Below are 14,629 nucleotides of genomic sequence, written 5' to 3' on the forward strand. Positions count from 1 at the left end.
GGTGAACTGCTGGTCCAGCAGAGTATAGGAGCATTGCCACCATGCTCTCATTATCTGTCTCCCCTGTGGCCTTGAAGTAAATATCCATTCAATCTATCCAAGCTTTCCACCTCGAGCCCAAACATAACTGGGCCCCGAACACATCAAACTCCGGCATGGGAGTCAATGCCCCCTTGTTGACGCAGGAATCTAGCACCACCCAGGGCCACTGCTGCCGGTGCCCCAGCAGCTTGGTCGTCTGCCATGATGGTGAGCGCACAGGCACCCTTGTCACACTGCCCAAGGGCCGCAACTCACTAAGAAATATTGAGCATGGTAGTATGCCTGTTGGTCCAGTCCTACCTCCCACAGCGTCTACACAACCACACTCAGGATGGGTGCATATGGTTGATGGTCCCAAAATGTCCTGTTTTCTAAATTCAGAGAAAAACCTACCCACTTCATCCACAAAGAAAATTCGTTTTTTGTGAATAATGTCCTCACCCCCAGTACGGGTTCCAAAGATTGGTGCCCGGGAAAAACACGAGCACTCCTGTAGAAGCTGCAACCTCCCTCACCACATTGTCAAAAAATGGCAGGTGATCATTTCACAGGCGCTGACCCTGCGGCATGAGAAGAGAGCGCAGGGCCGCAGTGATCCTGTGGGTCTGCCTGATCGGATGCAACCACCTGGTCGCCAAGGTTGTATTCAGGCATGGAGGGTCAATAGGCCCCTGCGCAGCACACACCCCCAGCCAACAGAGCTCACTGTTACACGTCCAGGTGCTCTCGCACGCACATGACTCTGCCGCATGTGTCTTTCTTAAAGACACAACACCACAGTCAGCACCCCTGTTTGATCACCCCTATAATTCACTGGGCTCTTGGCAGACTAATGCCAAGATGGTCTAAGCTCTGTATTGCAGCATTTAAGTGCTTGAAGAAAACAAGTTGCACTAGTTACAGACCAGGCCTACAATTGGACCTGGATAGTGCAAAGAAATACATACTTGGAAAAGTTTTCCTCTTGCTGTGGGGAACTACATCAGGAGTCCATATTAGGGACATAATAGGTACATTTCACATAGATGCGAAAGTCCAGCAATGGGCAAAGTACATGGTGCATACCCCATGTTGCAGGGCGGCGGCAGCAGCACACAAATGCGAATTTCAAATTAGTGGGCAAATACATGGTGCCTACCCCATGTTGCACGGCGGTAGCAGTAAACGGATGCGAAAGTCCAGCAATGGGCAAAATGTATGGTGCCTACCTCATGTTGCAGGGTGGCAGCAGCACACAGATGCGAAAGTCCAGCAATGGGCAAATGCATGGTGCCTACCCCATGTTGCAAGGCAGCAGCAGCATGCAGCAATGAGCACACACGGCATCACAGGCGACCGGGAAGGGAGGGTTGGATTCACACAGCATCACAGGCGAGCGGGGGTTGTGGGCACACAGCATCACAGGTGACCAGGGGGTACACACATCATCACATAGGAGGGGGGGCAGCATACCTGTAGCGGACAGGGAGCTGACAGGGGCCTTCGATGTTAGTGGCCGGCTCTCGCCTCCCGTTTGCAGTGATTGGCTAAGGAGCCGACTGCAGCCAATGGGAGGGAGGGGAGCAGGGCCAGGCCAAGACTGGTGGTTAGGTGAAGAAGGTGACGCCATCTTGGAATTCCACAACAAAGAGAGCATCAGGATTCCAGGCATAGTACCCGTTTCCACATCACGTTACTCTTTGTATAAAAAGCATATTGTTCTGAAATCAAACACACTGCCACGCTTGCGTTCACTCCAGAGCTCCCTGTTACTTGATCGGTGCTTCTGAATTTGTTGAAGTGTGTTTGTGCTTTGCTTTCGTACCATTGAATTCCTGTTTTTTTGATCTTGAGCCCGTTATTAAGTGGATTCCGTTTGTCTAAGCCTTGCCTGCTATGGAGTTGCCTGATATTTTGAACTGCTGCCACTGGTTACGAACTCTGCTTTCCTTCTTTCCTTTTCTGACCTTCTGTTCAGTCTTGCTGCCTTACTTTGGAACTGTACTGCTTCCCACGTTGCCAACTTGGAACTCTACCCAGACTGACTGCTTCTTCCCTCGGATATTACATGCCTGCACTGCTACCAACTTGGAACTCTACACGGACTGCGCTACGGATTGCCTTTCATCTACACGGCTGCACGTCACTACTCACCTGGAAACACGGACTGGTAAACTCGGAAGCCTCATCCTCCTCACTGTCATTCTCGTATGAACTAGAGACTGCCTACATACGTTGGGAAGGCTGATAGAGGAGCGTCCTCGTTCCGTCAGGTTTCCTATTAAGACTTCCTGTCCATTAGGCGTACGTGTGCCGTCGGGTACAGTTATTCTCCAAATCAAATGCTTCCTGGGTTTAAGTCTAGTGTTTCTGTTTGCTACCCTGCCATATGAATCTTTACCTCCCAGATCAAGGTAAGAAATACTTCTGTAAATCATCAACTCCATAGAGTACTATTATCAATTCCCTGCTCATTAGGTCTATGGTTATTTATGTTCATGTTCTCATGTCCTCTAGGTCTTATCTGACTACAATAACACACTGATAAAGGTTACCTACCAGCATTTCGTTGTGACAATTCCCGTTTTGCAATAGCCCTTCGGCAGGTGGGTGCAGTTTTCACATTAAGAATACCTTTGTGATATTGGGAAAGGATTGTTTCTTACCTGCCTTTCCTTTCCGGTTCTAGGAGGTCTGCTGTTCGTGTTCGGGTCCATTCTTCCGAATAATAAATCCCTTGGCATTGGTTTCATCTCCATACACAGGGTTATATTGTTAGGTAGAATTCCTCGGCTACACTACGTGGGCAACGTTAAGGCGAAATCTGACAGAGAAATAGCCCAGACTTGAAAAGGTTAATCAGACAGAAAAGCCCGAAATGCAGAGAAACGCTGCTTCTGTGTGGATTCCTCAGCCGGCACGCAAAATAAAGCAATTTAAATGAACAAAGTCATTTTTTTCTAAATAAACGCTGCACCGACGAGCTCTGCTCAAATATCACCAGGCATACCCCTGTGATCTGATGAATAAGGATGCAGCAGTGTGGGCCAGGTGGAGAGCCTCACGCTGTCCCCTCAGATGCAGAAGAAAAGCAGGAATCACTATGCCCAAACATCCAACCACACGCATCCATCCTTCTCCCACTCATTTAGTCACCCTTCCAACCATGCTCACCCAATCTTCCATCCACCCAGCCAAACATACTCAACAACTCCTCCATCGACCCATATTCAATCACTTACCATCCACCAACTTATCCATCCACGGGATATTAACTCACCCATCCATCCATGTATCCACCGTATTTATCTGCTCATCTAACATACTCTCAGCATACTAATCCCACCAACAGACCCATATTCACCCAGAAAAACAACCATGATCAGCCACTCAAACGTATAAAAAGACCAGCTTATATACCAATATGTTTCAAAATGGTCTGTGCGATGGAGACAGAAGAAAGTGAAAGGTAAAAGAGAACAGCTGACCCACAGAGATGAAAGCGATGCACAAACATCCACTTTTCATGCTGCACAGACTTAGTATCAAGATCATGGGAGCCGATCGATGTTTTCAATGGTCAAAATGTAAAAATCAAACTAATAACTTGAAGGTAAACAGAGGGCCATCCCCCAAATAAGTTAAACATGTATGCACGATTCTGAGCATACAACGGCACTGCTAAACGTTGCTTCAGTTTCACTTTAAGTTGCAGCAGTCATCATGAACACTTGTAGACTGGGATCATGTAAACTTAATTAGACTGAAGAAGATCACAAAGCTTTTACAAATATATATAAGTACAGTTTGCAGCAGAAAGTACACATTAAGAATTCGGAATTAGGATCAACCCTGCACCCCCCCCAAAACAACCCTTCCCCCCCAAAACCACCCCACCCCCCAAAACCTCCCCTGCGATGAAACTTGCACAACACAAATGCTTGGACATTTTGTCAATTACGGTTCTAATAACGCACCTGAATTTTTTAGTTGACCCCAACGGAGACGTACTCAATCTTTAAGCGATTTGCAGAGTTAAGAAGACCTGTGCCTAACCCGAACGTGGGTGGATAGTGTTCATTTCCTAACTGAGAAACGGACCCATTAAATGCTCCATCGCCTCTTCCTCATCACATGAGAGCCACGTTACTTTAGGCCATGTACGTCTACGATCTACATTAGCTCCTGGGCCACAGCCAAGGCCTTTCAGTACAGCACTGATTGTTGCACACAATGGGAGGCGTGGGCTGGCTCAGAGACAAAAAAAAACACCAAAACAGGCATTCCTTAACAATTGAGAACAAGTACTGAGAACAAAAACTGATAACTGATTCAGTGCAAGTCACCACCGTTAACAATGAATTAAGGCTGTGTGGCTCTGTGCAGGGTGGCTTCATACTTGGTTTCTGGTGTGTAGGGAGCATTTCTGCTGCGCAGGGGGGAGTATTTGGGGGATTTGTTCTGTGTAGTAGATACCCTAAAACGACAGAAAAAGCATGAGGCCTAATTCAACAATATGTCTGCATTGGCATGTAAAACACATTTTCATCCTGTCAATGGCCAACATTTTATCACAGAATTGCCACTGCAAGAACACATTTGGACTTTGGATGTGACGAATATATCAGGCTGCCAAAGAGAGAATGTGCTGGCAGTGCACAGCATGCCACTGTAGGCATGCCACTTATGATTATACATTCATACTGTACATGTGTGCGGATGGACCCCTAATCACCTTAACCCAAGTCAAAAAGGAAGATCTACCTGGAATCTTTCTGAAGTCATCCAGTGACTCCACCCTAGATTCATCCATGGCTAGTTCAGGGAGATCATCCAAAACCATCCATAAGTATGCGTATAGGCTGAAATATTTAAATGCAATGACTAGAATGAATCACAGAAACTACTCCAGGATGAGTTAGAGTGATGATCTTGCATTACTCCAGGATGGGTTTGGATTTGTGAACGATTATTGCAGACAACTTCAGGAGTTATTTCATGTTGCTTACAAACGAATTAGGAAAAGGGTTTTGATTCCTTGTGTGTAAGACGGGTGGTATTACAACAGAGTGAGTCTAGTTAGACTTATGGATAGTGTACTGAAAAACCTCAAGGGAACTTGCAGCCATCACTTTCCATCTTTGGTAGAGCACTCAAATGTCATTAACTAAGTTTGGTGATTTAGTATACAAAACTACAAATCCACTCCACAATGTCACAGGCCAACCTCTAAACTCCCTCATTACAGTTCTCACCTCTAGCTAACATGGCATCACATCCAATAAACTCCCACTATTACAAATCACTGCACTAAAATACACACTTTGGAGACCTAAACAGAATCCGTTAAAGGTCTACCTCCATAACAGACTGCCAATCACTTCACCAAATATCACCATGAGCAGCTAGCAATTGGGACCATTCACCACACCCAAGAAAACACTAGCTGACCCCCAACAGAAATACATAGCACAAAAACATGTACCATTTACAAATTGGCACAAACCTACAAATTCACCAAATCAACTATATAGTTCTACACACAAGAGCACTTGCATCTTCAGTTTCACAGAGCAGCGTGAGAGCTACAATTACGTTGTCGATTAGTAGCGGGGGCTGACGTAGCAACCAAACTCTGTTGTGGGGATGTTCCGAGTCCATTGTTTTTAAAGACCGTAATCTGAATGATTGAGCAGGTGTGTGGTAACGTGTAGGTGTCACTTCACTGTTCAAACAGGCATGACCGTCATACTGTAACAAGGACACACTGTTGAGAAGATGTAGTGATAGAGTTGAGCTTGTCAAATTAGATCTGTCCAACAAAACATTTGTAGCAGACAATTGACTGTTACTTTATAGTCCAATATTTTGTAGTTGTTGCGCATCTACCTTTTTGGGAACTGCAACATTACACGGAGACATCTGCCGATTTACTTCTGCTTCTTTCAATTGTCCGGGTGAAGTAACAGAGGCTGGTTCTGAGGAAGGAATGTAGGAGGAATGAAGAACACTAGCCATACCTGTCAAAAGACTTAGGTTTTTCAGCTTTTGCGAACAGCTATTAATACGTTTGGGGATAGTTTCCACCCATTAGCTTTTATAATATAATTCTCTTGTTTTATTTCACTGAATTTTCTTCTTGTAGTTCACGCAACACAAAGTATTCCAGCACTTTCCAGATTCCACCAGTAGCTGCTTTTCCACCTCTGCCTTTCTTTTTAAAACCTCAAATAGTCACTCTGCATCACAATAGGTTTTCATTATTTCATCAAATGTTTTCTGTGTCTTAATACGCTGTTTTTTGACTGCGTTTATGAAAAAGGCAAGTTGAAACTTCATAATGTGACTATCAATACAACAAACTTTTGGCTTGCGCTGTATACTGGGGTAAGCGACTCCCCTTAAAAGCGACCATATCCGTCCCCTTGAAATTTTACTTATTCTTGCGCTCCTTGGCGCTTTCCCTCCCTCTCCATGCAGCTGCCCACAACTCAGTCTAGCTGCATACATATTCTGATCTGGACTACGGTCCCCGAGGGCATTCAACCCATCGCGCTTTGCCAATAACATAGGAGACGTCATGTAGACCATCTATACTAAGCAAGTTACTCTAGAGGAAAGAGATGCTGTAAAGGAGCGGTAGGCATTGTGCAGCACTATACTGTATGTGGGAAAAAGGGGAATGCCTCTGTGTAGGGACGTCGGATGTACCCTCCTCCCCCAAACATCAAATAGATGAACAAAAAAAAAAAAAACAAATTGCTTACCTGCCGACTAGAAAAGCACTACTGCCTTGAAATCCTTCTTCACGCATTTCTCTTCTACTTTCATCAAGACCCTCTACTCAGCCATTTACAATTAACTTCACCAGGAATTGCTAAAGGCTCAAATTCCCCATCCTTTCAAATACACAGAGAATTGTTGGAATCAAAGAAACGCACATTAAAGGAGTGCCATGATTTGAGTTATTGCTTAAAAGAATAAAAAAAAAGTAAATTTAGTATGCTCCAAGTATTTGTGAACCGTGTCTGTACCCGAAACCATTAATTTATAGTGGGCTTGCTATGGATGTTCCTGCCTGATGTGTCCAGATTTGTGAGCGACGCGTCTCTTGGTGCTTGGTAACTTCCTCCAAGACTTACACCCATTGTGGCTTCAACTAGTTGCCTCTTCTCGCTGATAAAAAGGTATAGATGGATGTTCTGGAGAGGCAATACATTCTTAAATGCAGAGCGTGTGTGTGAGCATATGTGTGTGTGAGCGTGTGCATGTGTGTGAGCGTGTGTGTGAGCGTGTGTGTGTGAGCGTGTGCACTCGCGCTTTAAAAGACAAGCACCGTTTCAGTTTCTTAAATGTAAATATCAACCATAGAGAATCCCAACTTGCAGACAACAACATGTACAGGAAGTGATAGGGACCGGAATTAGGAGGGTATGCAGGGACAGTACCCATGACCAAAGTGATCTTTACTTGGAGGAACAAAATGTAGATTTACACTTTAGCAGGCATACCTTTGTTAATGTGAGCCAGGAACTATCCTCCAGAACGTTCAGAAGGCGCGCAACAACCCCCCCCCCCCCGCACACCTCATAAGCATCACTACTTTGCCATAAATTATTCACTATAGCTGAACTAGTGCAGCGTTCATGAGCAGTGGTAAATAATCCTGCAAAAATGTAGAAGTTATGGGTAAATTTTGCCGAGGCATGGTTTCTCACACATGCGCCACGGTCCGATACATGTAGATAGCCCAAAAGATTGAAACAATGGCAAACACCACATGCAAAGACTAAAAGGGAACCATATGAATGCGGGAATAATTCTGCAAAAATGGGTCAGAAATACTGGTTAAAAAAACACCACATTGATAAAAGTCTCAGAAGACTCCCTGTTCAGATTGTGAAGTTCTAGCTCGAATTTTTGTTGAAGTGTGATCCTGGAATAGGCCACAGATGGCGGCAAAAACCAAATTGCACAGGGCGGATATAAACCTTCAGCACTTCTACTCAGCCAATGGTACATAGGGGAAAAGAAATCCTTACCTGCCTGCTTGACTGGGTCAAGTGCTTCACTGGATTTTTCTTGCTGGGACACAGGTGGTTAGGTTGACACACTGACGCTTGGAGCGATGCTGCTGCAATGTAAACAAACAGTTAGTCAAGGATACATGGGTCTGAGACTTCAAAATTAAGATTAGATGAGAAGGGGTTAAAACCAGCTCTTCAGTGTTAGGCATCAGCTAGTAAGCAGGACCCAGCGCTGGGAACCCACGAGTGAGCACACAGTGCACTTTAAATACAACTCCCACATGAGACATGAACTTTCAGTACCGCCCCAAACTAGACATGAGAAAGGAACAGCCTCAAAAATAGATTTGAAATCCCCCGATTGTGACTCCCAACTATAAATTTAAAATTGCCCCACCATCACCCACAGCAAAATACAGTAAAAAAACACAAACAAAAAAAGGCATTCTTACCGTCGGCAAGTCCTACTACAGATGTCAGGATTTTTTATGGTGCCACTGCTGGGTACTTTGCTGTCCTAGATGGGATGATAGAGCCAATTTGTGTTCGTGCAATTGAAAAAAGTACAATAAAAAAATATTATAGACGTACCAGATTGACCGTATCAATATTTGCGCACTACACTCTACCTGTCAGCGCACATCCTCCCCCCTGCACACAAAAAGGGACTAGGGTGCAGGATCCTAGTGGGAAATTTCCAAAGTTCCCTATAGGTCAGTGCACCACAGCTGGCAGAGAGAACAGAGCGCAATCAGAGCACATACCTGAAAGCATTATTCCTACTAGGTCACAGACAAAAAAAAGGACAGAGCGAGAGAAAGAGCATCAGCTTGTTATATTTTACCCTTTCTATTCCCTGCCTAGAATAGTTGAGAAGTCCATCCTGCTGGTATTCCAATCATTCATCTTCATTTCTTACATAGAATCCGACAGTAGTGCTTAACCCATCAAGCTAATTTTGGAAACATTGAGTAATAGCCATTTAGGTTTTACTGCAGTTCAATGACAGCGCTGAAGTAGCAGCAGACTCTGCCGCGGCTGCCATGTCAACTACTAGGACCCGTGGCTTCTCTGCAACATATGGTGCCCCATGTAAGCAAAGGCCTGGCACCCACAACAGGAAGATATACAACTTTAAATCACTTCTATGGCAGTAGTGCACTCAACGTACTGTTGGTATTGCAGTGATTTTAGTACTTCAAGGGATGCATAGACAATTAAAGCTTCTCTTTATTGATTTTACAACAAATTAAAAATGCTTAATGGAAGTCTCATAATCGCGTTGCTTGTGCCTCTCCGTATCCATTAGTTCAAGTCTAGCAGTTTCAGTCTTTGGGGGCACCATTGCGCTCTGAAGTCTCCTTTCAAAAAGGTCAGCATATCCCCCCATTCCGATGCACATTTCTGGAGGTTATTATTCATGGCGTACGAAGCCCATTTTAAGGTGATCAGTTCTCATCTTTCGAAGCCATTCTTGTTCTGTCGGGATTGTCGGGCTCTTCCACTTCTGAGCTACGAGGGTCATTGCCTCCACTGTTAGAATTACCCTTGCCTTCTCCTTTCTACCCCCAAACTCCCCCTATCTCTGTATCCTTCAGCCCTAGTAGGACATGCTTGGGGTCTCTGTGCCCTACCCTGAATGCTTGGGTCTGTGCTTGGAGGACCTCCACCCAGAATTACTGAATCTTTGGGCACTCCCACCATACATGTACCGCTGTTCCCTCTTCCCCGCAACCCCTCCAGAATTCCCTCGGGGCCTCCAGATATATGCTATGGAGATGCGCCGTCGTGTAATGCCAACCGTATAGGTATTTGTACCACACCTCTTGGGAGTTATGCTGCCCTCGCTACCTTTGGGATTTTCCTCCATAACCTTTCCCAATCCTCTTTCGAAATTTCTTTACCCTGCATCCTCTCCCAGAGGGCCATATATCGCCATTTCTGAAGTGAGGAGGCCTCATCCAATAGTCTGTATAACCCTGATATAAGGCCCTTGGACCCGTCATTCGTCACCAGGTATTTCTCAAAGGCAGTAAGCTGGCGGGTGGCGGCTTGTTTGACGGCCCCGCTCGTGACCCAATGCCTTATTTGAAAATACCTAAGTCTTTCCCCCTCCCCAACTCCGAAGTCCTGTTTACATTCCTGGAAAGATTTCATTCTGTTCCCCGTGAACATGTCTCTGATCTTCCTACAGCCCCCAGCTTGCAAATGCGCCCCCCTCCAATCCTGGTGTGAACTCCCTGATGTTAAAGATCGGGGTGAATGGAGACGGAAAGGTTGCGATACCCTGCTTCTGCACCACTTTGTCCCAGGTATTTGACAGCGCCTTGGTAATTGCATCCTAATATAGGTGTCTGGGCCTAGTCTGACGTGGGAGCCATAGGACCTCCCCCAGGCCGTGCTGCACCACTGCCCTGTCCATTTGCATCCATTGTTTCGCTTCCCCTTGGGAGAACCATTCCCGTATCACCCGTAGTTGTGCTGCCTCGTGATAGTGCTGAAAGTTGGGAAACGCCATCCCTCCCCTCCCCCTTGGTGTCATCAGGTGATTTCGACTTATCCTTGTTCTTTCCCTCCCACACAATTTCCCTGGTTGCCTTCCCCATAGACTCGTCTTATAGTAGATGGCTACCAGGAGTAGCTCAGCAGATTGACAGACTGTTGCTGAGATGTTATATATGCAAAATATAATTATGTGTATTGATATATTGCAGTTTCTTTTAATATGTTTAAGGTTGCATTTAACCAAATATATATATATGCAAAACTTGTTAATCAAATGACTTTCTGCAATTACTTATATAAAAAAAAGGAAGTGCTATAAAATGAGTTTGGCCAAGGGATGGGTTGGGGTATTTCTGCTGCTACAGTGAAAACCAGAAGTTGGCACCCGTGAACCCAGTTTAATTTCATAATAACTGATGTCAGCAAAACAGAAGAATGTATTTGTGATTAACTAGTTTCATAAACATCTTTTAAATATAACCTGTGATAAAACACAAAGCAAGGGGCACACAATTACTGCGTATTGGTGTGGTGCTCCAAAAAAAAAAATCCCTAAGAAAACTAGTGAATGCAAGTGTTATGATGCCAGTTAGTCCTGTTCAGTCTACCCAGCCATGAATGCATGCTGATAGAATGTTGGTGTATGAGCTCAGGGGAATGTTATCGAGTGTTCCATGAATGTCAGTTGGGGGCCTGCCCATGTATCCTGTAAATATCTGCAAGTAACCTGAGATGTATAAATGTACCTATGTACAATAAAGCAACCTAGATTTACTGCTATGGCTCCACAGCCGGTGTGTGGACATTCAGCAACACATAAGTATTTACAGCAAGTTTCAGCAGCGTTTCTGGGTTTGCAAATGAATACTTTCCTATGCACGTGAAAAACATTAGTAGAAAATCCCTTTCGGAAGCCAGTCTGCAGTTAAAAGTTAATACGGCCAATCGAATTTACTATCAGCGTCGAGTAAACAAATGCCGTATAAAAAACAGACTTGGTGCTAGCAGCCGAATTTTGAAAAAAACATCAGTCCTGAAATTCCCTCGGCGTGCACGGCATGGCCTTAAATCACTTCTGTTTGGGGGCGGAGGGAGTCGGGATGGGGATAATACCAGCCAAGAAGACACACACAGAATCACTGTTTCTGCAACCAAAATCAAAATAGGAAAAACAAACCCATTGACACCTAAATATACATGGCACTTGCAAACACTTCCGAGATGTATAAGCGCCCTATAAACACACAATAAAAAATAAATACCTGCCCATACACGTCATGTAATACTTCTTCCTCCGTGATTCTCTTCCTAAGCACGTCGTACGTGTAAAAGTCACGAGAACTTAACAGACACACACGTCAGGACACACTAAAGGCATTTCAGAAAGTGTCGGCACATTTTTAAACAAACACGCAATGCTATCGGTTCTCATAGGGACTTTAGACGTGTGATTGATAATGAAAGCAATATAAGGCTTCCTTTATAAAATGCTCGTGTCCTGAATCCAGGCAGCATCTGGCAAGTGTATGCGAATCAGCTCTTGTAGTGAATTTTATATGCATTTCTTTTAGCATCCTTTAATGTAGACGTTTTCTCACTCCTTTGTTACATTGGTAAGAGGGGCCCTTTTGCAGACTCTGGAAATGCACGTTGAAGCTGTAATTCGTTGTAGTGTACTTATCACATGTTGAAATTAAACATTTAATTACGTGACTTTCTGGTTTTGAAATTACACAGGGCAGCCTATTGTTGTTGGTATCTAGACGCATTAACTGCTCAGGCTCTGAAATGCTCGCAGACAGTAAGTAACTGCTGTGCAGGTACTACACAGACCCAGCTCTGGTATCGGCTTGGCTGTGGAGCTTTTCCGTCGCTTAAACTGAGCAGACAATTATTTTGATTGGTTATGTTTGATCATGTTGTGTAAACGACAGCGCCCATTGGCTGGCCGTGTTCGATCAATGGTATCAGCTGCTTATCCAGAAAGTTAACTGCGGGAGCAAGGGAACTTGGCGTTCACGTTCAGAAGAGATAGCTGTGAGCGCTGACCCACACTGATAGCTAGGGTGGCCAACTTTTTTAGATCCTTTTGCGGGACACTTGCCCACAAGGCGGTGATGACGCCACAGTGTCATTCACATTTGGCCCGCCCCATTTGTAATTGAAACAATTTGTTAATGTCTCTTAACACCTGGCTTTATTGCAATGCAAATGGTTTGTCCTTGGGAGGTGATGGTCACGTATTTTAACTGGAAACATGACCATCACGACCCCAGGAACAAAGCTTTAGCACTGGAATGAAGCAGGTGTCAGAGCGTTAGCAGCAGGACAAAAGGAGCTGGGGCCACGGAGCCATCCAGCGAAAGAAAACTGCAGGCAGCAGTGCTGTGATGTGTAGACGGCCACTTCAGTTTGCAGCATGGCTATGCTGAACGCAAGTTGTCCCTACTTGCTGTCCACCGAGAGTCACAATCCAGGGAACAAAGCCAGTCGGGACAACCTATGTCCCGCGCGGCCCCTCTGAAAACTGCGGGGCAGAGTCCTCAAATACGGAACAATCCCGCAACATAGGGGACAGTTGGCCACTCTACTGATAGCTGGGAGAGGTTCAGAGACTGGTCTGAAGCTTTGATTCCTGATCTACGCAGTTAGAATAGGAGTATTAAAAATGCATATTGGGTGAGGCCTTTTGTGTTTAGGAGGGTTCTTTTTTATACCTGTTTTTTCCAGCCGAACTTCTGGAGAATACTTACTCGAAACGTTTGGTTCACCTCTAGTAGTAATGGATGAATACTCTTGATTTCCCATCGTACATGTGGTGTTGTCCACATCAGCGGCAGTGCTGGTTCCGGCACTGGACATCATTTTCACAGCGTGGTGTATCCCCCTTTCAATGGGATGGAATTTGCTCGTTTTCTACGATGCATGGGTTTCCATCACAGGACAATTATTCCCCCTGTGGCCTCAAGCCAAAGGAATGATTGAAAGGTTCATGTGCAGCTCAAAGGGGATGTTGCAACAACGGGAGCAGAGCGTCATGTCTCTCAATCAAGCTCCTTGCAACCTGCTGAGCGACTACAGGACGTCGCCCCACAGCACCACAGCGAAGTACCCATTTGAGCTAATGTATGGAAGGAAGCTAAGGACAAGGCTAACACACATACCTAGCAGAAATAAACACCTTCACTGAGAAGTAATGACGGATGACCCGGAAAGGAAGGAAGACATGGATGAATATGCTGACAAGAGGAGGCACGCTACATGGGCTACATGGTCCGCCATACACATGGGAGATAGTGTTTTAGTTTGCCATCACCATTCCACGAAAACAAAATCTCATTTTCACTCTATGCCCATGGTAGTATCTCATATCAACGGATCCGTGGTGACTTTGAGAACTCCAGGTAGGGTGATCACTCGCAACGTGTCACACTAATAAATACCTACTGACCTGCGATCAGGAACCGGTAGCAGAGGCCGACAGACACGACTGAGCAGCCAACTGTTTCCACTTGCCCAGTCAGATGCATCAGGATAAGTGGAGACAACTTTTGAATTTCCCGGGGGTTGCCAGTGACCAGAATTTAAGGATGTTCCATTTAAAGTATGGGAACATTTAGTGCAGATTGCCTTTCCCGAGGGGTGCCTAGGCCGTGCAACACACCCGCACTTGGTTTACCTGATCAGGACACCCATACGACTTATTGAAGAGATATGAAAACAATGAAATGACCGCTCGTCACAAGGTACCTTATTGCCTGGGGGAGATGTTGCATCCAGGCATCTCAGGGGTCACCTGGAGTGGCAACGCTGACCCGGCCTGGGCTGCACGCTGTGACGGGATTGGGGAGAAAGGAATGGGGATGTTAGAGGCACAGCAGTACACGCCAGGGCGCAATAAAGAGACTAAGCTTTCACTCTCTCCTTGTATTTTCTCGAGTGCAGGAGGCCTGCGCTTGCATCGTCTTCAACCTAGGACCATACAAATACATATTTGAGCAGAAGGGTACATAACCAGGGCCGACCGTAGGATTCGCAGGGCCCTGGGCGTCAAAAAATGTTTGAGCCCCTCAATT

At 45.3% G+C, this 14,629-nt stretch overlaps 1 protein-coding gene across 9 annotated transcripts in view; it reads right to left on the reverse strand.

Annotated features, from left to right (window-relative positions):
- Positions 1–11,899, reverse strand: part of NUB1 (negative regulator of ubiquitin like proteins 1) — a 1,721,658-nt gene extending 1,709,759 nt beyond the window's left edge. For 3 of the 9 annotated variants that reach the window (XM_069647726.1, XM_069647725.1, XM_069647717.1), the window contains exons 1-4: positions 11,816–11,899; positions 8,501–8,565; positions 8,064–8,155; positions 5,911–5,999 (exon numbers count right to left, since the gene is read on the reverse strand). In XM_069647726.1, coding sequence (XP_069503827.1) covers positions 5,911–5,930 — 20 coding nt within the window. In that variant the 5' untranslated portion in view covers positions 5,931–5,999; positions 8,064–8,155; positions 8,501–8,565; positions 11,816–11,899. Of the gene's footprint in view, positions 1–5,910; positions 6,000–6,788; positions 6,807–8,063; positions 8,156–8,500; positions 8,566–11,815 lie in introns of those variants that run through there. The other 6 variants (XM_069647720.1, XM_069647718.1, XM_069647721.1 and 3 more) reach the window with 6 other exon arrangements.
- Positions 11,900–14,629: the final 2,730 nt, after the last annotated feature.

Source organism: Ambystoma mexicanum, chromosome 2q (genome assembly GCF_040938575.1).
Source record: "Ambystoma mexicanum isolate Mex_15411 chromosome 2q, UKY_AmexF1_1, whole genome shotgun sequence".
NCBI lineage: Eukaryota > Metazoa > Chordata > Amphibia > Caudata > Ambystomatidae > Ambystoma > Ambystoma mexicanum.